The 24,214-nt window shown below is 34.4% G+C and overlaps 1 protein-coding gene across 2 annotated transcripts in view; it reads right to left on the bottom strand.

The window, feature by feature from the left end:
- The window catches only part of Atf7ip (activating transcription factor 7 interacting protein), a 144,419-nt gene that overhangs the window by 99,542 nt on the left and 20,663 nt on the right, over positions 1 to 24,214 (bottom strand). Inside the window, exon 1 of one of the 2 annotated variants that reach the window (XM_005378989.2) lies at positions 18,385 to 18,463. The exons of the other annotated variant lie outside the window; for it this stretch is intronic. Within the exon in view, the coding sequence (XP_005379046.1) occupies positions 18,385 to 18,401 (17 nt within the window). The 5' untranslated portion in view covers positions 18,402 to 18,463. Of the gene's footprint in view, positions 1 to 18,384; positions 18,464 to 24,214 lie in introns of those variants that run through there. 2 annotated transcript variants of the gene reach the window in all.

The raw sequence follows: 24,214 nt of genomic DNA, 5'->3' as shown, positions 1-24,214 counted from the left end.
GGGGGCAGATCAGGGTGGAGATCTTCAGAAAACAATTTACCATCTTTAGGTAAAGTTTTGCATATGAAATACAAGGAAGTTAAAGACCTAAAAGATTCTTCAAGTTTTGATTCTCTAGTAACATTTTAATAAATCCTACTCTAAAATGTACTGCACTCTAAGTAATGATAAAATAGGTTGGCTTTGCTCATGTATCCAGCATTCATCAGACCCATTACTGCAGGACAATTTTTAAGACACTGCAAAAACATGATGTAATTTAAAGTACAAGAATATAATCTAACAGAAAACACTGTATACAACCATATATATACCATAAATATATATACATACATAGTAAACCATACATGTATGAAAAGAAATACAGGCAGTAAAATACCATGGATGAGTATTCTACACATATGACCATCAAAATTTGGAAAAGTTCTCTAGTTTCCATCAACGGTTGCCTCCACTATAAACTGCTTAATCCTAACAATCAAAACAGCAGACTTTCAAATGTTAATTTAAAAAAAGACCTCCATAGTGGCCCTGTTATTTTCTTCATAGGGTTTATACTCCCAATTTCATAAGCCAGATTGCTGAAAACTGACTCTGCAAGACAAGAGTATGCCTTTCTTTCCAATCTCAATTTCAGTCATACTTCTGCTCATAACACTATTTATAATTCAGTTATGGCCACAAGACTTCACAAGTAGTTGCTAAGCAACAGCAGCATGCTCAGTTCAGAGCTTTGGAAATCTGGCACTCTGCCAAACGAAAATAGTTAAACTGAGCCTAGAGCCTCCAGAATTTGAAAAAGGAGAAGAGGAAAAAGAAAGAAAAAACCCTAAGTTCCTAGAGTGATAAAAGCAGTAAGTACAAATAAGTTCTTTCAAGGGTTCACAAACTCAGTATTTCCAAATCCTTATATTTATCTTCAAAATTTTTTAATATCTTGTCTTTTGTAAGATAAATATTCTGGAGCTATTTTTCTAGTAATAAAAAGTTTTTGATCAGCCACTTCACTGTTATTAAAAAAAAATTCAATACTTTGTAAAAACAGTCCTTGGAAAGAAGAGGACAGCAAGCAGTCTGTGGGAACTGACCACGACAATATCAGATCTTTAAAGTCCTGAGACAAGAAATTACATTTCCCTCAAATATGTTTATCTCTAACTGCCTGTTTAACTACTAAAGGATGAGATAACTTTTATACACTAGACTGCATGGTTTGTCAATTATAAACTCCTCTAGTAATTTAAAATGTAAGCATATTAGAAAATTTTATTAAAAATCCAAAAAGATTACTAAAACTGTTGTTTTTCAATAGAAATCAAAAAACCACTATGTTTCAACATTTATTTACTAGATAAAAATAAAAAATAACACTGATAAAAATAAACAAGAACATAAAGAGCATTCCTTAAGCTAGTAAAGATCACTTCCAAACAACAAGAAATTTCTATCGGTAGAACACCATAAGAGTTCCACTGAAAGCAGAAACAAAGTGTAGGATACTGTACTTAACAATGTAGAAATCCTGCCTAAATAAATCAGTAAAAGCTCATGTCAGAAGCCACAATAAAGAAAACACTTCATTCAGAATAGTAAGAAAAAGCTACCTAAAAGTATTTGTATAAAAGAAATTCAGTAAGGTGTAAAAAAAAAAAAAAAAGTGAAACATTAGTGTTTTATTACATATACAACAATGTAGGAGAAAGTATCAATTTTTCCTGGGTAAATTTATTAAAAGAAATTCTACCCAAAAGTTCATTTACATAATTTTTGTACCATAACAAATATTTAAAGTTAATATGTGTTCAGGCACCGTGTTAGTGCCACATTAAAAGAATCACATATCATGTGAGACCAAGTAGTTTATCTCAGAAGTGTGAGCACGGTTCAATTTATGAGAATCAGTCAATGTGACACATGATATTGAAAGAATGATTGAAATCACATAATTTCAGAAGATGCAGAAGAAGCATTTGACAAAATGTGAGACTTTTTTGTCTCTCTCTCTCTGTCTCACACACACACATACACACAGTGCGCGCACACACTTGTAATCCCTGGTACTTTGGAGGCTGAGGCAAAGGATCAATGTATTGAGAGCTATCTGGTCAACTGAGCAAGACCCTGCCCTCAACATTAGGAATAAAAAGGATTGGGCTCAGTGTCAGAGCTCTCCTGGGTTCAATCCCCACCATTTCAAATACACACACATACACACACACGTATATGTCAATGTCTATGGGGAAATTTTAAAACTCTGAAGTAATAAAGAATGCTTGCCCTCTTCGATGTGACAGTATATGACAAAGCAGTAACTACTGTAGCAGTTAATCTTGACTGTTAACTGGACTGACTTGAGGGACACCTAGATCAGTAAAGCACATTTCTAGGTGTGTCCAAAGAGGTCATGGAAGCATGACCTTGGGGACTATACTTGGTCCTTGGCACCTTCCTCTTAACTGCTCTTCCTGGATGCCGTAAGTTGAGCAGCTTTCCTCCTGTGCACCCTGCCACCATGATTATGCCTTGGAGCAGCTAATCATGAACTGAAACCTCTCCAACTCTGAACCAAAATAAACTATCTCCTCCTTTAAGGTGAATTTTGTAAATTGTAAGTTAGGTATTGAATATAATATATGACTGAGAAACCATCTCAAATTAACTGGAAAGAGATTTTTAAATGAATGGCTGGGAACGGATCAAAATAGTTCAAATATGAGTACAACAGCAAATAGACTAGATAAAATTTAATAATTGTAAAGTACATGAAGTATTACAATTAACAATACATTCTTAAAATTACTTGTAAAAAAAAGCATAGTGATATGGGACTAGTATCCAAAATATGAAATACACATTAGTTTAAAAAAGGACAAACTCAAGAAAAACGTAAGTACCAACAGACAATTCTTAAAACAAGGATAAGATGTTCAATTTTACTAAAAATCAATGAAAACAATAACAAAAAATGAAAATATATTTTTAGCCATCAGACCAGCAACAATTTATGGTAAACATTACTGTAGAGAAGTAAATAGTTGCATATACTGTTTAAGCAATTAACTGTCGACCATTTCTAAGAGGGGCAAATAGAACTATGCATCAACGGTGACATATTAAAACACACTTTGAGACATCCACCTTAAGATAAATATTTTTAAAATGAAATGTATCAGGATGCCTGCTGCTGCACTGTAATAGCAAAATATCTTCAAAAGATACTTGAGCCAGGCGTACTGGTTCATGTTTGTAATCCTGGCACTCAGGAGGCTGAGGCAGGAGTATCATTGCAAGTTCCAGGTGAGCTCAAGGCTAAACTGAACTGCTAACAAGAACCCTGTCTCAAAAAGTCCAAAAAAAAAAACTTGAATTCCCACTAAAGCACAATAAGAAGTTTTAAAGAATGTGACAGATCTCTCACAACCACAAAACACTAAGAAATATTATTAAGTGCACAAAAAATGCAGTGTAGAACTCGTATTGGTAAGGCAAACACTGGGGGTGCACCATAATTTCTTAAATACTGCCTCATGCCAACACTGAGCTCCACAAGGCACAAGAAAGTCACTATCCAAAAGATAAATTACCAGCACGTACCATGTGCACAATGTACACTTCCACATCCCTACAATCACCTGAGTTGTCAGCATGCACCCGAAGTTAAAGAAAAAGCTCAAATACCAGAAGTATAACCAAGCCAACAGTGACAGTGCACACCTGTAATCCCAGGATTTTAGATACTCTTTTCTTTTTGCTGAGACAAAATATTCACACTCAAAATTATGGGAGGAAAGGTTTATTTAGCTCACTAATAAAGGTTTATTTAGATTGTGGAGATTTCAGTGGGTATTAAGCTGGCTCCAAGGCAGAGTAGAGGGGTTGAGGAGCATGTGTTCATGGAAGACAGCAAAAGCAACAACAGCAAAAGAGGGAGCAAGCGAATCTCTTTTCCTTCCTTATATTATAAGCAGGTTTGTAGCACTCACACCTTCTCCCTGCCTTCCTGTTGCACAGACTTGGGATATTTACAAAGTGAGAACCCCGGCCCCCTGCTGAGTCACTTAAACTAACTTCTCAAATTGACACAATGAATCAACCATAACACCCAGCTACTCAGGAGGCTAAACTAGGAAGATCTCAAGTTCTCCCCCAGCCTGAGTAATTTAGCAACATCCTTTTCAAAAAAAAAAAAAAGACTGGAGATGTAGAAAACTGTTCCCTGGGTTCAATACTCAGAACCACAAAAAATAAATAAAGCCGGGTGTGCTGGTGCGAGCTTAATACCAACCCTCTGGGAGGATGAAGAAGATCACTAATTTGACCCAGCATGGACTGCTTAGCAATTTAGCAAAATCCTGTCTCTAAATAAAATTTAAAAAGGTTGGGGATGTAGCTCGATGACAGAGCACATTGCCAAAAATGCACTAGACCATGGGGCTCAATCCCTACAAAGGCAAAACAAGACTAGGTGCCAAACCTAACAAAACAAACCAATAAACAAGAACACTTAGCTAATAGCAAAAAGAACACAATACACTTTAAAATAGTTCATCCAAAAGTCCTCAAGTGTATACCAGACGCTACTTATCAAATAAGGACAGATATAGTAATACGAAATCAGTATGAAATCTCCAAAATTTGAAAAATGAGCTTCATGAACAGATGTTGAAATGACCTAATTTATCAAGACCATGTATTCTCTAATAACATTTTACAAACAACAGAAAAAGTAAATCTCAGAAATGAGGGGGATAAACTGGGCATGGTGCAGCAAGCCTGTAATCCCAGCACTCAGGAGGCTGAGGCAGGAGATTTGTATGAGTTCAAGGCCAGGTTGGGCTACACAGTGAGTTAAAGGTCAGCCTACGCTACATATTGCAGCCCTGTTTCAAACAAAGGAAGGAAGGAAAGAAGGAAATAAGGAAGGAAGGAAGGAAGAAATGAGGGAGTATACCCTGAAGTATAAGTTTTAATTGAAGACAAGTTGGAGGCAACAAAAAAAAAAAGAAAGAAAAATAATTCAGAGTTGAAAAACTGTACAAGTTTTCCAACAGTTAAGGCCTACTGAATACCAAGACAGACTAAACTAAAACATGCAAATTTAAAAAGTTTGATACCTACATATATGTGATGATTTCAGAAAACCAGTATTAATAACTTAGGGTAAAAGAAGAATTTACAAAGCATGAATTAAACTGACATCAGACTTGTCATCAACAATACAGAATACTAAAAGAATAGTATCCTCAAAGTTGAAAGGAAAAGTTATTTTTATCCTGGAGTTCTACTACCAACCAACTTAGTACTCAGCAAGAATGGAAAAATAAAGATACATCTACTATGTCTAAGCAAAGATTGAGAAAACAGACCACTAGTAAAACAACTACATGAAGATATACTGCAGGTATAAAACAGCAAAAGACTCTAAGAAGGAACTCATATAAGGGAACCAGCCATGCTACCTTAAAAAAAAAAAAAAGGTAAACTCATAGACTGAAATAATTGAGGACTCATAATCTTTACAATAAATATTCTGAACTAAAATCCTAGATAATTACAACATGGGAAGCTAGCAGGTTTCAGAGTTGCAGAATATGGGAAAAGGAAAAAAAAACTATCAAAAAGCTAGCTAGGTTTCAGGCCAGTTAAAACACACGCAAACAAAAGAAATTAGAGGTACTATAAATAAGAGACATACCTTATCATAGAACAGCATAGAAAAGCTGAATAATTAAAGGATAAAGAATGCCATAATATGCAAATCCTAACCCCTCTATAAAGTATTTATTCCTATAAAACCTATGCATAACGGAAGGTTTTTATGTATTAAAATAATTCAAAGTCAAAAGTCAAGTAATGGTATAAAAAGGACATGTTCTGCCACTAGAAATATGTACCTTTAATACATTCAAAAAATATCTCAAGCACAGCAAAACTGGTTCTAAAAATGTTCAGAAAGAAAATAATAAATCTATAAAGATACACACCCTTTTTCTGATGTCTACAAATGAAGAAAAAATAAAATGAATGCAACCCCCAATTAACATGCCACAACAGAAAAATAGGTAGAAGTGTATATACACCACACATAAACTTTTTACAAGCATCTATATCCAAAAGAAATATTAATATTGACCTTTATTATGCAGAAAAGGAAATCTTAAATAAATTCAAAGACCAAAAAAATAACATAAATCACAGAAAGCCATAGTCTCTGGCTGTAAACTAATAAAGTTAAACATACAAACAGGATGAAAGAAAAATTATTTCCTTAAAAATTAAAAAAAAAAAACTTGGATCAAAAACAAACCCAAAAAACAAGGTGGATTTCCTGGAAAAATAACAAGGTACTAACAGCATACCACTTAGGAAATTCAACTAAAATGAAAAATGATATTCAGATGAAACCAAGTCTTAATTGTATATGGTATTGATTTCAAAGCACTAGAAAAGACCAAAGGGCAAGGAATTGAAATAAAAGCAGAAAATGATGACAGAAAATTCAAAAAATTGCCAGCAACCAAAGAAACCGTGCCAGTTTTTTGGAAAAAAAAAAATCTATGCAATGAGAGAAATATAGCAAGAAAGATCCACAGAAACATAATAAACAATATTAGAAATTATAAAAAACATAAATATAAGGAAATCTACTCAGCTCAAACATTCAAGTATTAAAATAAATTATCAGTGAAATATAAGAAAAGGTTAAAGAATGTTAAACGCAAATTGAACAGTGCAAAGTAGCTACCAAATAAATGTTACTACAAAGTTAAATTACAGAATAGAAGATTACAGAGAACAGAGCTATTCATAAGAGTGTTACGTTTGGCTCCGAATATATCAGATGGAGTCTTTAATAATAACTTCAAGGTAAACAAAAGGATGACCACACTAACAATCTGGAACAACATACTGCACTGGGAATACTTTGGAAAAATAAAGGATATTTAACCTAGAAAACAGAAGGAAAAAATTTCATGACTTCAGAAAGACAGGATAGAAGGGAGTGGAAAGGCAAAAGTAACTTTGTCTCAGAAAATGTTAGGTTGTCAGTATCCAACAAAAAAGAACTGTCTTATGAAATCAAAGATGCCTTCTTTTGTCATTTTATGCTGAAGGAGATAATGGACAACAACCTATTAGGAATGTTTAAATGGTAGATTCCTGTGCCAAATGAACTGTTAGAACTATTTACCCTTTTCAGTTCATTTCAAAGATTTTGTGACTTTACACTGCTTACTAAATAAATTTTTACTGCCTAAGAGAAATAGTAAGAACTAAAAACTCATACTATCATGCCCAAATTTTGGATCACTTACACTCAACTTCAATAATATTAAGGATTATACACTTTAGCCAGGTATGGTGGTGCATGCCTATAATCCCAACATTGGGAGGCTGAGGTAGGAGGATTCCAAATTCAAGCCCAACTTGGATAATTTAGCAACTTAGAAGACCTTGCTTCCAAGTAAGAATTAAGGACTGAGGAGGCAGTTCAGCGTAAAGGCCAAGGGTTTAATTCCCAGCATAAAATAAAAAATAAAAAAGGATTATACTTTTATCTTCACGATTTTCCTCTGTCTTACATGTTTCTTTTTGTTTGTTTGTTTTTTTCCGGTACCAGGAATCAAGCTCATGACCTCACTCTTGCCAGGCCGGCGCTGTGCCGCTGAGCTAAATCCCCAGCCCCCAAACGTTTCCTCTTAAATTCAATGCACAGAACACTCCTCCATCTTACCTCCATTTTCCTTCTTTGCTATAAGCCCTGACCAACTCTGAAAACATTCAATAAATTCCTCTATCTTGGTCCAGCAACTCCCTCTAAAAACCAGTCCATCTCAATGTTCCCAGCCCAACAATGTCCCAAATAAATGGCTCTAGAAAAGTATGAAAAAAAATTTACCCACATTTTCAGATGTATGATGTTCTTCATACCAAGAGAAATCATGGACCTTCTCTCAAACACATTTTGTCAATCCCACTGAAATTGTTTACTGAGATGAAACACACAGAATATATAAATCATTATATTTAAAAGACTATACATTAAAATTATTTAAAAATCCAGGCAAATCAAAAGCTAACAGTTTATGTCCCTCAAACATGAGTGTGGTGTCTGTCAGAGCAGGCTTCCAATTTTTAAGTATACAACCATGTAGTAAATGAGTGACCAGTTACCTTTCACAACCTAAAGAACAGAAAGTCCCATCTAAGACTAACACTTAAAAGTTGCAAAACTCAAAATGTCTGTTGTTTAACTCCTGGAGAGGGAAGCAAAGAACAGAGACCTGCCTAATATAAATCATTTCTCCCACTTAAGCAACCTCACTATCACTTTTCACTTTGTCCTACTTACACCTATTCCCCAAAAATATTTATATTTTCTCTCCAGACATACTGATATTATTGAACACACCTATTCACATTTTTTATGAACATATACCCTCATATATTTACATTTATGATACTATGTTATTTATACAGTTGTTTTTAATTTTATTGGGATTTTATTTCTCTTTTTACAGTATTCCAGGCACACACAAAAAATAAATGCCTGTGTACTCTTTACTCTTAAGTAAAATATTAACATTCAACAGACTTTCTAATTAATACATTCATTTTCACTGTAGATTCAATTTAATTTGTTAAAATTCTGAAAAATTTAAATATAGGGAAAAGAACTAAGTAGGGGTAGAACTAGAAAACTTGACTTTATTTGTGTAAATATGTATTATCTAATATATATCAATGAGCCAAAGGTAAAAGCATAAACAATCTAATTTGTAACAGCGAACTCAAGGTGGTAAATTTAAACTAAAACTTCAAAGTTACAAAAAATGTCATCTTTCTGCATATACCAATTGGTGTCAGTGCCAAGTAAAAATATAGTAACAGAGATCTAAAACTGATTTGTATGTAATATGAACATATTGTACACGAGTAATATTCATATAAACCCCACTATTGTTCATTTCAATTCAAATGTGAAAAAATTGTAAAAAGGTGAAAATGACATCTTTTAAAACACCAAATCTAAATATGGCATTCAAAATCTCTTGAATATTAACATAAATCTTCTCCTAATCTTGTTACAAGAACTAAACCAAACCAAAAAAAAAAAAAAAAGATACAAAGCCTGAGGGGATAAGGAGGTGTTACAAAAAGGACCTGAATATCTTACCTGTGGGAAGCTGGACACTGTGAAAGGACTTCCTCTTCTGTAAATCACTGCTATTTAGTTCATCTGTATGAACATTAAAAGCTAATGCAGACTTCTAGGTCAGCCTTCTTGAGACTAAATTTCTTGTTTGATTCATATTTATAAAAAAAAAAACAGGAATACAGTAGGTTGGCTACATAGCAAAATTCCTTTCAAACAGTGGTTCACATCTGTTGTATAGTTTGTGCAGCAAACATCCCATTAACCACAAAAGCCAAAAAAATGTCATTCAATATGTCAATGAAGCTCACAGAATACATAAAGTATATCTTCAAAATGATTGTTTCAAGTGAAAATGCCTAGAATAAGAATTCTTTGTACTGCTTTCTATGCTGTCAACTATTGGGTCTGCAGCAACTGTGTGCAGTTAAGTACCTCCCACACATTACCCAATAGTATCAATAAGCACAGATCTCTAGAAGGAGAAGGAAAACCTTAAAAGGCTTATGCCTTCTCACTATTCCATGCATTCACTGTCAGTTGTGCAGGTCTTACTACTTTATTCTAATGTATCAACTCTGTTCTTTCAGTCCAAAAGGCTGAATTCTTATACATTCCAAACAGAAAATCCATGACACATATTATTTGCCACCCTAGTGCAGCCTGACTGCAGTTACAGCTAGCAGGCAACAGTCAGAAAATTTACATAAAGCAGTCCTTATTTCAAGACCAAACTATAGGGCAGTACTGCTGAGTAAACCCTCCCCATTTGTTCCCCCAATAGGCACTGACTGGTTCTAGAATACATCTAGCTATCTATTGACTAATATAGTTCAAATCCAGATAACAAAAGAAAACATTCTACTGCCACTACACAAGTATTTTAACAGAAATATTAAAAAGCTTTAGCTTACTTGTGGCATAGACTAATTACATGAAATTCTGTGGCTACAATTTTTTAATCAATAATTAAAAATATAAATTATAATTCACATTACCTAAATACTATCTTTTCTACTCTACAACTACTTTTCAAATATCATTAACTAATCAATTAAATAGTAATTATTATTAAATAGACTTGCTCTTAAACCATATGATCTTTATCAAGTAAGACTTGTGCATCTTCGGGTACCACTACTCACATTTATCACTAACTAATATCACTAAATCCTGTGCTTAGTATAAAAACTCACACATGTTAAACTGTAAGTACCTTTGCAAGAACAGCTTTTGTCAGTGCCATATTCCTTTTGAAACTACATCACTGGTGTGCTGTTTTTATTGGCCAGATCTGACTGGGCAAGAATTGAGTCATTACCTATGGGTAAGATTTTCTAAAATTTTCCTTTTTCTTCTTCTTCTTTTTAACTTTATTACCTACTAATAGGTATTTCTCCATCGCCACCATTTTTTTCCACTTATTTGGTTAAGAGTGTAGATACATTAAATTTCACTTTCAAGTAATCCAAAAACTTTAGTTTCACGTCTAAAACTATAATAAAAATGACAACATACTTAAAATGCTAACCAGGTATACTTTTTAACCTGGCTTTAGTTATCTTAAAACATACTTCTTAAGACACCCCATTGCATAATATGGATGAGGCTCTAAATAGTAAGAAAAATTGTTGCCATGTATAAATAGCAAATGTCATGTTTCTAATACATAGATAAACATAAATGTTACCTAGGTAATCAATGATAGAAAATGACTGATTTCCTCAAACAACTATATTCTTTTCTTAGGATGTATGTAGCAGTTGAAATGACAAACATATGATGTAATTCACAGGATATAAATCATACAGTTAATAGTGGTGGGAGAAAATGTCTTAGTCAAAGAGATTTTTGTACCTTATATTTATTATAAAATCTCAGAGTTAGAAAAGAGGCCTTAGAAATTATCTAGGTATTGCATTTCTCCCTGGTTTTAATTTTTTTAGATGATTCTTCTCTTCCTACTTGTATATACATCCAAATTTGAATAAAAGTACTTGAAAAATCAAAGAAGATAAAATCACTTAGTTCAATATTTATAACAAACATTTAATATTATTTTCAAAGTCAAATAATCACCTGACAGCAAATTAATCAATCAAAAAAAGCTCAATATATGAGGCTATGGCAGGAGGATTAAAAATTAGACCCTAGCCTGGGCAAATTAGCTCAAGACCTTGTCTCAAAAAATAAAAGGTGGGCCGTGGATGTAGCTCAGCAGCACAAGTGCCCATCTGGGAAGAACAAGGTCCTGAGTTCAATTCCTGGTACAAATTAAAAAAAAAAAAAAAGATGGTTTAGGGACATAGCTCAGTGCAAAGGCCCTGGGTTCAATTCCCAGTATCATATCCCAGTATCATTTTTTTTTTAAAGTGCCAAAACTGGAAGTTGTGAATCTAGCTTACCACTTTTCAAACTAGTAACAGTAAAGACCAGTCTTTTATTTCTAACCCACCACAGATCAGTATTTTCATAAAATACAATGAAAATGAATTACAAAGAAAATGAAATTAAAAAGGCAAAATATGAGCCTCAATTATTTTTATTTTTTTGATTTAACTGAAAAAATTAAGTTTATCTCACTGATACAGAAATTTCTGCACTCTCTAAATTTCAGCTTTTATGTCAAGGAAGACAAGGAACAAGAGTTCTTGAACTGACCACAGACCATGTTCTTAGTAGTATTAATGCAGCTCCTAGCTAACTACACTACCCTACCCATCAGCATTCACAATCTCTCATTTGTAATTTCTCATTACACCCACACACACACTGACTTTGTCTGTCCACTCCTCCCACAAATGTAAACTGTATGAGGGCAGAGATCTTGTACACCAAGCAAGCAACAAAAACAGCAAATTGTCTAGCAAATAATACATGCATAACAAATACTTCTTACACTTATTGAGTCACTTGATCAATTCGTAATTCTCTTTATTTCTACTCTGCCACGCAACCTTAACACAAATGAAAATTCTTTTTTTTTTTTTTTGTCCCTTATAGGCTGTTTAAGGCCTTCACTTTCAGACTCTAAAAACCTTGTTCTCTAGCATTTTTACCGTGAATCAGCCAGACTGTCAACACCCCTCTAAAGATCCTTTTCAATAGTACCCAGTAATCTATTCCCAATTCCACTCTTCTCAAATAGTGATAGACTGGGCCGGGGAAGGTTGGGAGGAGCTGTACTAAAAGGAACCTTGTGAGAAATAAGTAACTAATATTTACCTCACCCCTATCTTCTGCCATACACCGCTCTAGGTGCTGTATATGTTACCCTCATTTAGATCAGAATACCAACACTATGTGGTAGACATTCTCCACCCACATTTTTAAAAGAAGAAAAACTAAAGTTCTGGAAATAAGTAACTTGCCTCATCCCATAAAAATAATGGACTTACTGACTTACTATATAAATAGAACTTGTACTCAGTGCACTACATAAATATTTCTCATAAAGCCTCTACTGAATGGAAGAAGATGGATTCACCCTATCTAAATGCAATGCTGGTATTCTTTTCTGATTCTTTATCTAGTCCAACTACTTTTCATTTAATGGTCAAGTAACGGAACAAAGAGGTTTCATAATTTATCCAAAACTGTACAATTAACGGCAGTATCAGAGCAGAAATAATCTTTTCTGACTTCTGTACTAATGCTTTCCACTGTGCACTCCTATAAGTACTTCTACTTCCAGGCAAAGGAAAGCATCACTCAGGTAAGTTTTAATGGTAGCTGAATCCGGCTTACTTCACAAGAGACTCTCAGGCAGACACGAAAGACTTCGGTGGCTCTCTAATGTTAACCTTCCTCTCTCATTACAGCCATAAAGATTCAATCACAAAGCAAGGTGCCTGGGCTATTTCCATATTCATGTTAGTTACAAATCACCAACAAGAAAACCTGTGAAAGTTTACCTGAAGGATTTTTTTAATGATTTTTTTAAACTGCTGCGTACTTAAATAAATGTTATCCTTTCTCCCAAATCTTTTTCTTTTGGAATTGTGAATAGTAAAAGCAGGGGAATCCATGTTTCCTATGCAAGTTAACTGCTTTTTCAAAAGTTCATTACAGTTTTATTTGAAAGCTATTTTCCAAAAAAGAATTCCTTTAGGACTTCCTTGAAGTTACCAACCTCATGGTATTCTATGTTAAGAAGCTTGCTTTTCATAACCTCAGCACTCTGAGTGACGTAAGCACAGGAGGACAAGTTTGAGCCCAGACTGGGCAACTTAACCAAAACGCTGTCTCAAACTTTTAAAAAATGGGGTGGGAGCTGGGGGTTTGGGATATAGCTCAGTGTGAAGGTCCAGAGTTCTAGCACCCATCACACCACCCCCATCCCCCACCCCCCACCGCCCGCGCGCGCGCGCGCGCGCGCGCGCACACACACACACACACACACACACACACACAGACTAGCTTTTGCACTAGAAAAGGAAGAACTTCAATTTTGGTTAGAACAAGATTATAAACTACCATGTTTTGTATATCAAAGTAGTCTTCACATAATCGATATGGTTAAATAAATAAATTTAAACAGGGGCCAGTGATATAGCTCAGTGGCAGAGCATGTGCCTGGCAAGCGCGAGGTCCTGAGTGATTCCAGGTACCCGAACAAATAAATAAATAAATTTAAATAGATGTGATTTCTCAAAAATACATGTTTAGCCAGGCATGGTGAAGCACACCTGTAACCCCAGCACTCAGGAGGCTGAGGCAGGAGGATTGTTGCGAGTTCAAGACTAGCCTGGGCTACAAAATGAGCTCAAGGCCAGCCTGAACTGCACAGTGAGACTGTCTCAAAAAGACAAAAACAAAAAAAGTTTATAATGGCCTCTTATATAACCTAATTAAGAAAATTTTCTGTTGGAAACATTTGTGGTTAAAAAATACTTTTAAGTATTTACATGTCTTCACCATTTTAATTACTAAAATGTGCTCAATTAATTTGAACAAAAATCTTTTTATAAAATGTTATTTCATGGGGGTGGGGATTTAGCTCAGCGGCACAGTGCCTGCCTGGCAAGCACGAGATTGTGAGTTTGAGTCCCAGTACCAGAAATAAAAACAAAAAACAAACAAAAAAATGTTATTTCATTTATCTGTTCTATAAACTGAATATCTAGAATACAATCTCATTTCACCATTTTAATATACCTAGTTGGTAAGCAGTAATGTCTTTAAAAAAGTGGTAGTATTTTCAGAAAAGAATGATCACATTAAAAGACCTCAAGGTTCTTAGGTTTCTACTGAACATTTAAAAATCTTTTCTTTAGGGGCTGGGGATTTAGCTCTGCGGCACAGCGCCTGCCTGGCTAGCGCAAGGTCGTGAGTTCAACCCCTGGTATGGGGCGGCGCGGGGCGGGGGGGGTCTTTTTCTTTGAATTTCTTCTTTTGCCTAATATCAATCAGCCCCATAGTACTCTAATATAAAAATTAAGACAAAGTCAAAGGTTATAAAAGGTGCCATTCTTTCCAAGAATAATAAACTGACTCTACATCTCCTACCAAGTAAAGTAGGCTAGATTTTACTTATGTTTACTCTCTTCCAGATTAGAAGCTATATTTTACACATTTAAAGCTGCTAGCATTTCATTAAATAAGTAGGATGGGGATTTTTAAAAGGAACTGCCCACAGGAACCAGGCAAGTAATATGAATCAGTGAAGAGGACCAAATGTGAAGCAAGAGTAAGCCCTGTCTGAAAGGGACAGCATGTATTATTCAGTGCAGACCATTGTTCTCAAGGAGAAAAGAAGGCCTAGCCTTGCTCTATCTTGTTTTTCAAAAGGTGAGATATCTAGCTTTTTGTATGAAATCTGACAACTTTAAATGTAAACAGCTGCAGAAATGGGGCAATGGCTAAAAGATAAAAATACGTCTTGTGGCTGCCAGTTTGTAGCCACTGAAAGAAAACTTTACGATTCTTAAGACTCTTATTTGTACTGATAAAACTAGTCTCTAAATTCAAATAATCTGTCTAGAGAAGTTACTTTCTGTAGTATATTTGGAGGACTCAGCCATATTAGAACTAAAACATTTCTCCTACATCTCTAGTCCTATTAATGCCAACATTCTATATTGGCTTTACTTAATAAATACATATACATACAATAAATACATATATACACACAGAAATTGATTACCCACTACCACCAACATGAATATATAATATTACTTATTGGATATACTTATGCTTAGAACTTCTTGCTTCTCAGCATGAATTATGAGGAATTACCACACTTTCTCTATTGTTCTAGACACACACAACAAAGTATATGACAATTGGGAAGCATTAAAATGAAAAGCATTCATATATTCCCAGAAAAATTAGAATGATGTATATTTGTAGAACATTCCACAGTACTATCAAGAAACAGTATATAAAATGATTATCCACATTATCAACAGGCTTGCAAAAACTGAATTTTTTCCCCCATTTTATAGATAAGGAAATAAGAATCAGAAAACAGAATAAGCTGATCAGTATCAGAAAAAGATGGCTAAAACAGGGTGCAAATTCAGGTTCAGACCCTCCGTTAATCCACTTCCACTATTCCAACATTTCCCTTACAGGTTTATGCTAATAAAAGCTTATGAAAAGAGTACATAGATGAGAAGGACAAAAAAAGAAGTGACAATATGAAAACCTGATTTGAATTCAGGACCTAGATTTTATCAACTCCCAGATATGCCCACAATTACCCAGAATAATAAGCTAACCTGTAATTGGCATAAAAATTTGAAAACTGTCACTAACTCCAAAGTAGTAAGTCTAGTCTAGTTTATGTTTACAGTTGCAAAAATGCAATACAGCAATGAAGGAATTAATATCTTCAGTTACCACAGATGGTTTGCTTCCCCATGTACAAGTAATAATCTAATGAACAGTGAAAGTAAATTTTATAGTTAGCCGCTGAAAACAAAGTAATTATGCCACAAAAATTTCCCAATCTGAAAATCAACATAAATTACTCAGTAATTTCAACCTAGTCAGTTTTTTCCAACATTAAAGAATTTCAAACAAAACAGTGGCTCACAATATATATATATATATACATTTTTAAATACATATACTTCATGGGGAAGAGAAAAGGGAAAAAAAGATATATATACATGAGATAGCTAAGATAATTATACTACTAATTTCTATTAGTTCATTGAAAGGAACAGTTAAGGCTTATATTGTTTAATTTTGCATGTCTATATCTGGTAATGGGATAAACTACTTTGCATATTCCAAACAATATGCAATTTGTTTTTTCTCCCTTTAAAAAAAAATACATACATATATTTTGAATACTAGAATCTCTTCTCCCTCCACACCTGCCTCTAAGAAAGTGAGCTATTAAGCGCCTGCCTGGCAAGCGCAAGGTCGTGAGTTCGGTTCCTGGTACCGGAGAAAAACCAAAAAAAAAGAAAGTGAGCTATTTACACTAAAAGCATAAAAAATAAAGTGATTAATGTCTCATAGTACATCCATTTCTCTATGTCATACTGCAGAACAAGACTTCACTTAAAGGAATGATGGACATAATCCCCCACACTTAAGTGCTTTTCTTTTTCCTTTTTTCAGGGACAAGTTCACATACTTCTGGATGATTTATATAAATTAATATTCAAATTATGAGAATTCTCCATGTTCCTTAGGTGAAGAAAAAATACTTTATTTTTAAAAACCTAAGAACAAGTAAAAACACGAGTTTATAACAAAAATCTTATAAATCTGATAGTCTACCTTCATCAAAATAAAAAAGGAACATAATGAAGATACATTCTACAATAATTTTCAAATTAAATTCCACAGTGCCCTAAAAGCTGGAGTTACATAAGAGGATTTTTTTTTAATGAAGTGAATCTATACACTAACATAATCACATGTGATCTCATTTTAAGGTTTTCTTAATCATAACAACCTAAATGTTTTCATTTTATCAAATATACTTAGGAAAAATAAACACATAAATGTACACTATAAAATAAGTATACAACAATAAAACACCAGATACCCTTTGTGGAAGGGCCTCCATAAGAATTCAACACAAAAAGTTGCTGTTTCTAGACAGTCACTCTATTTACAATGTTCAGAACTTACTGTTCTATGTCACATTGGTCAGGGATATATTCATAATACTTTACTTACTGGTAATGCCAAAGGAGTACACTATACCATTTTAAAAAACACTTAATAAGTACGACAATTTAAACACTACTTAAAGCAAAACACTGTTCTGCATTCTGAAATACTATGTGAATAAGAACTTCACTCTCGGGCTGGGGATTTGGCTCAGCAGCACAGCGCCTGCCTGGCAAGCGCAAGGTCATGAGTTCGATTCCCGGTACGGGGTGGGGGGGGGCTTCATTCTCCCAACTTTCTAGATAACTATGGACTTACAGTATCTCAATAAACGTTTCTACTTCACAAAGCTAAGATTTTTTAAAATTCAGAAGCAGAATTTACAAAATCACTGAGTTATATTACTTTTAAATATATATAATAATACCACTGACCTAAATACAACAATTATTTACTCCAGCTCTATTGGCATCAGAATACACTGGATACAAAAAGGTGGGGGGGATCCAGGCCTAGATATGAACTTATTTCTAAGTTGAAAATCTGAATCTGAATGCCAATTTAAGTAAAAATAATTTGAAGAAAAAAAATTAAGTACCATTAAAAATGCAACAGTTGGATACTGGGAGGGGTCTGTATGATGAAAAAAATCTGAACCCAAAAAATCCAAAAGAAAAAAAAAAAGACAATATTAAAATTTTTTCTAAGAGTAATACATAGTATTACCTCTCCAGAAAGCCACAAAATACCTCACAAAGCATGAGAGAAATCATGCCTTTTTGTATAAAATATGGTTTTATGGCTTTTTAAAAAATCTATTCAGATAACTTATTGTTTTAATTTCCACAAATAAATATCAAACAAAAACAGTCAACACAAAAGGAATACTAAGTTAATTAGGGCTAGAAAGGCACCATCAGGGTGATCAAATGTTCTGGCAATGACAGAACAAAAACTGGTGAGAAAGTACAGGAATTTAACCTTTGACCTCACTATCCTGTATACTGTTTCCACAATATAGGATTGCAGGTTCTAGCAAACATTTCAACTATTTTAGCAATCAAGCTCTAAGTTTGCCTCCCTATATAAAACCAGTTATATTCAAATATTTTAATTGAACTATTAAAAGATAAAAAGCAATTGGTTCTTACCTCTGGTCTTGATGCATTTGACAAGTCTCACTGGCATACTTGCTGCCTAAGCAGCTACAAAGACTAGGCTAGCAGCCATTTTGAGACAGCTGCACAGTCTCAGTTGCACAAAAGTGTAATTAAGATGGCTGCAATGTGCACTCAAGAACTCACACAGTGAAAACTCAGCTATGTATCAAACAAAGCCCCTCCCACTTTGTCAGCCTGCAGGAAACTGGAGACAGACAACAGCTAATGCATATATTGCAACAAACAATGCAGCTACTTAGGACACAATAAAAGAACACACAAGGCAGCAAGCCAGTTTTGTAACATAATGCCTGTGAATCCCGACTTGCAGTACAGACTTTGAGCACATCCAGATCCCAATTTGAAGTCCATGCCACATATTAGCGGTTACAGAGATAGAGCCAAATCACACAGAGCAAACAACAGGGAATTCGCCTGAAAGCAAGCCTCCATTTCAGTCCAGAAAGGGAAAAAAAAAGCCAACCTTTTGCTCAAGGCCTTTTTTTAACCTTTTATACTATTTTTTATCATAAAGACAACTTTGATTTCGTAATTTCTACAAAATTAAGTTGCTTAAATCCTAATAATTTGATCAAATTAATTTTAATTCATACCATGATAATTAAATTTTCCCCAGAGTGAATCTAAACCTTAAAACAGCTCAACTCTAGGAGAATGGTGAAAGCTTACAATCAAATTTTTGAATCTTGACAATACCTCTAGAACTAAGATAACAACAAACCTTACTTTAAATAATTTATCCTAAATATAAAAATTTTTTCTCTGTCATAGTGCAGATGGTCACAAATACATCCTCAGGTATGTCAGTGGTCCCACAGCAAATCACATTTCATACCCTGCCAGACGCCCACCCAACCTTGCAACATTTAATTGCTAATGAAAATCAAATAAAGAATGTAGGCACTCATAGGAAGAAAAAATATGAAGGACAAAAGATTTAAAAAATAAAAATTAAAAACCCCAGCCTGAAAGTACACATATTAACAAGAAAGGTTTGAGAGCATCCCCTTGACAGCAGTAAACTGCCATCAAGAAAAGGGCAAATCCACAGACAAGAACCTTGTTTGGCTGACAATTCACATCAGCTTTGGAATCCATGTTTTCTTTTCTTCTTCCCTGGTCTATCTTCCTAAAATTTCACAATTCTTTGTTATTTCTATCCACACTAAATGTTATTATTTATTAAAACTCATGAAGGGTGTTGTGGTGGTGTTGGTAGGAATATAGTAATTAAATGGAGACTGACCTCATGAAATGATAAATTTTTAAACTGAGGGATGAGCACAAGAATTCATTATTTTATTCTACTTCTGTATATGTCTGAATTTTTCTGTAACAAGTATTTTTAATTTCTGAACATTAAAAAGGTAATTATTCATTTTCCACGAGATGAACTATGTAATGCATAGAAAACTGTTAAGTATTATGTCAGAAAACAAAATGTTATACTTGACTCAAGCCATAGTAATTCTTCAAAAACATAACTGAAACTCGGAGGGCAGCTCAGGGAAAATCTACCCATTAAAAACAAAGCATTGGTAAACTGGGAAAGACAAGGACAGATAAAATTACTTCTGCAGTGGAATGTAAGTTTATTGTAGAGGGGGTTTATAAATATTTATATATACCTGATAGGGAAGATAAGTCCCTATCAATAGACTATCTCAATTAATTTGGACACTAGGCCCAACAGCAGGTTTTATTACCAATTTGTGACAGCACAAACAGGTTCAGAGAATAACTTCACAAAACTAATGAAATCTGAAACATAAATCCAGACTGTACTCTGATCCAGCCCACAGAACTTTAATCCTCACTTCACACAGTTGCTGCTTCCTTGACTGATGGAAAAAGGTGGGAAAGGAAAATGGTAGGCTATTATATGACAACTGCTACAACTGACTGCCAACACCTTCTATTCCTATCCCAAAGAAACTACCACGGTTCACCTAATAAATTCTATTCATGATTTCACCTAAACTATTTTACCACTGACAACCTCTCCTTACTATCCTTTCTTCCCACTATGGCTAGCCCCCAACCAGGTACAATTATTCTCACAAGATCTTTTACTCATAGCATTATTACACTTACCACATTTCATTACTTATCACTTTATATTAGTAATCTTTTTTAAGGACAAAGTTCACAATTTATTTTTCATTCTCTTCCACAGCTTGTAACTACTATTTACTCAGTCCATGGTTAATCGAAATTCACTGCCAGTGTTTTTGTTTCTACCACAAAAATCTCAAATACTTCCATATTCTTAAGACACTTTATTTTTTCTCCATGTACTTATCTTCTAGGAATAAGTCAACTAGGTTTTTAGTGTTGGCTAAAAGTCTCTGCACTAGAGAATCGAATGTTGTAAGACTACCTTTTATAGAGTCCTTTCCAGTTCTTGGAGTGTTTTTATAGGCACTGCACAGAAGCTATTATCACAGAACAGTTGATCTCTGATCTCAGTACTATAGAACATAAGTGAACATTCTAGTGAATACTTGCTCTCCCCAAGCCTAGCAAAAGTTTGAAGACAAGATCTGAAATTAAAAATAGAAGTAGTAGCTTGGGCATGGCTTGGGCACATCTGTAATCACAGCACTTGGGAGGCTGAAGCAGGAGGACAGCTGTGAGTTCAAGGCGAGTCTGGGCTACACAGTGAGTTCAGGACCAGCCTAAACTACATAGCAACACCCTGTCTCAAAAACCAAAAAAAAAGACATATGTCAGGGCCAGGGCCAGGGCCAGGGCCATAGTTCAGTGGTAGCGCACTTAACTAGTATGTGTGAGTCCTGGTTCAACCCCTAGTAAAAAGAAAAAAATGAATGCCATACCAAAACAGAGGTAAATGCCTGAAGTAATCTCTAATCCTCTCCTTCCATAAATTCCCCCACAGATGGTGCAAAGAAAGAAAAAATCACCAAAAAATATTTAAACAGAAAAATACTGCACCTTTGACTCTACTATTACAACCACTTGAGTCCTAGAATACTATATAGGCAAGTAATTAAAAAGCAGAAATTGACAGAATATGATAAAAGAAATTAAAAAAAATACAACTAGATGATAAAGTTGAAGAAATCTACATGATCAAAAAGACAAAGTTCAGGGCTGGGGAGACAGCTCAGTGGCACAGCACCAGCTGGCAAGTGCAAAGCCTGAGTTCGATTCCTAGTAAAACACACACACACACACACACACACACAAAGACAAAGTTCAAAGCAAAAGAAAATTGGGATGATAAAATGGAAAAAAAAAAAAATAAGACATCATCAATGAGTTCATTTGAGAAAAATCTCCAAGGCTGGGAATGTGGCTCAGTAGTACAGTACCCACTTAGCATATACAAGGCCCTCAGTTCAGTGATCTCCAGCACTACATACAAAATAAGAAAATGAAAGGAAGAGTAGAAGAGAAGGAGGGAAAAAAAAAAAATTCCCAGAACATATGGGCAAGAATTGTCAGACAGAAGAGTCCAATGAATATAAACAAACAGTAATAAATAGATCCAGACCAAGGCATGCAACAATGAAAATTTAGAACACTGGAGACTATTAGATTCTACAAGCTTCCACTGAGGGACAGAAGTAAAATAATAATAGTAATAATAGCTTCAGATGTCTCAACAGAAGTAATAAAACATGCGCCTTGATTTTAAAAAGCAATGCCTTTAAAATTCTAAAAGAAAATCATTTCAAGCTAATGTTCTATACCCAGCCAAACTATCAATCAAGCAAAAATACACATAATGAGACATTTCAAATAAACATTGTATTAGATGTACATATTCCATGTAGTCTTTCTCAGAAAGCTAAAACAGAATGGTCCACTCCTCTCAGAGAATAAAACAATAAAAACACTAGCCATATAGGCAACAACTATCCTACAAGAGAGGTGAAGAAAATTCTCATGATTCTTACAATTGTGATATCTGCATACAAGATGCAGGGAACAAACAGGCAGGCCTGGATTCACAAGAGAAAAAAAAAGATCCTTGCTGTTGCAGGGTATCTTCCAAATAAATCCTTACTAAAGAACTGTAACAAAAGGACTCAGTGATAGTGTGCACTCAGTGACAGAGTGCTTACCTAATACATGCAAGTCCCCAGAAGGGAAGGAAAAAAGAAAAAAGAAAAACTACACCAAATCATCATAATGAATACTATTACAGGGATGCTTGCAACATCCTCACGAATTAATATCTGTCATAACTCTATCAAGGGGATGAGGCAGGATTTTTATGATTGTATTGGTACAGAACAGACAACTTCATGTAAATAGTTTACCTAACCCAAGATTAGCAAAACAAGCATATACCTAATACTAAAAGAAGTGATTTAATTGTGGTTAATACTTTAATGATCATAAGAGAAAAATACTTTCTTCTTAATTTTACTCATCCACGTTGAAAATGTTCTTTGTATAAATAATAATTTAATTAACACATTGATCCAATACCCTGAAAATTCAAGGGGAAAGATATCTATAAAAGATCTTTTTTTTAAGGTCACATAGGAAATAGGGAGACAGATTGTTTGCCAAAGGTAAACAGACCAGAGATAGATGCAGTAACAACGGACAGAGAGGTGGGAAAAGGGAAGAAAAAAGACTTAAGGTGTGTCATGTACATGTACAAACTCCCCACAATAAATCCAATCATTGTGTACTATACTGCAAACATGTACTAATAAAAATAATAAACTTTTAAGCCGGGTGTGGTGGCGCACACCTATAATCCCAGCACTCGGGAGGTTGAGACAGGAGGATCGTTGCGAGTTCAAGACCAGCCTGGGCTACAAAGTGAGCTCAAGGCCGGCATGAACTACACAGTGAGACCCTGTTTCAAAAATAAATAAGTAAACTTTTTAAAAAAAACAGTTCTACAGAAAAATATTGAATATAGTGATTGGTCATGTGCAGAAACTACTTAGAACAATGGTTAAATACTGTATAAAGTATCATAACTCACTTTTTACCTTTTATGGATCAGTTTACTTATTTTTCCTGCTTTCTTTCCTATAAATATAAAATGCAAAAAATCTGATTCATAAGCATGACCACACAAGAAATGTGACATTTCAAAACAAGTATCTTTTAATGTGAACAGAGAATAAGGACTCCATCTCAATTGTAAAAGAATGCCTATGAAATCTTCAGAGGAAATCAACTATAGCTAATAGATTCCAAGCTTTAAAGAAAATAAAGAACAGTACCTCATGACAGGTCAAGAACATTAATAAAGGTTAGAATTACAAAAACCATGATATTCTATCATTATAGGTATTATTGATGAAAATATATTGAGATAAAAATCAGATGGTTCTTGGTTTATAGTTATAACACCTTTAAAACTATCCAGACAGAAGTTAATTTTGCAGCTAATATCTCATTAGACCTAAGTAAATTACTTAATGGTCAAATCAAACATCAAAATAAAGATACAGAGTCAGAAAAATCATTAAACAAACTTATACAGCCAACTCTATAAATTAAGGGGAGGAGCTGCATCACAAATAAGGGATATGGAAGAAAAACAATACTCTGTTCTGCTTCAATTTTCTTTTTAAAAGGTGGGGGTCACAATACTGACTAGGCTGACCTCAAACTTCTGGGTTCAGCCTTCTTATCCTCCTGCCTCAGCCTCCTAAGTAGACTGGACTGCAGATGTACGTGCTACTATTCCTGACTTGCCTCAATTTTGATTGAGCATGTTCAGCAAATTCAGAAACAGAAGGGGATGGGAGCAGGGGATATACTGCTCCCTAACTTTTAAATAGGGTAGAAGGGACAATCCTGT

The sequence above is a fragment of the Chinchilla lanigera genome, unplaced genomic scaffold, assembly GCF_000276665.1.
Source record: "Chinchilla lanigera isolate Chin_1 unplaced genomic scaffold, ChiLan1.0 scaffold00012, whole genome shotgun sequence".
NCBI classification, from domain to species: Eukaryota; Metazoa; Chordata; class Mammalia; order Rodentia; family Chinchillidae; genus Chinchilla; species Chinchilla lanigera.
The sequence above is the reverse complement of the archived record's forward strand: the minus strand, read 5'-3'. Positions and strand labels throughout refer to the sequence as shown.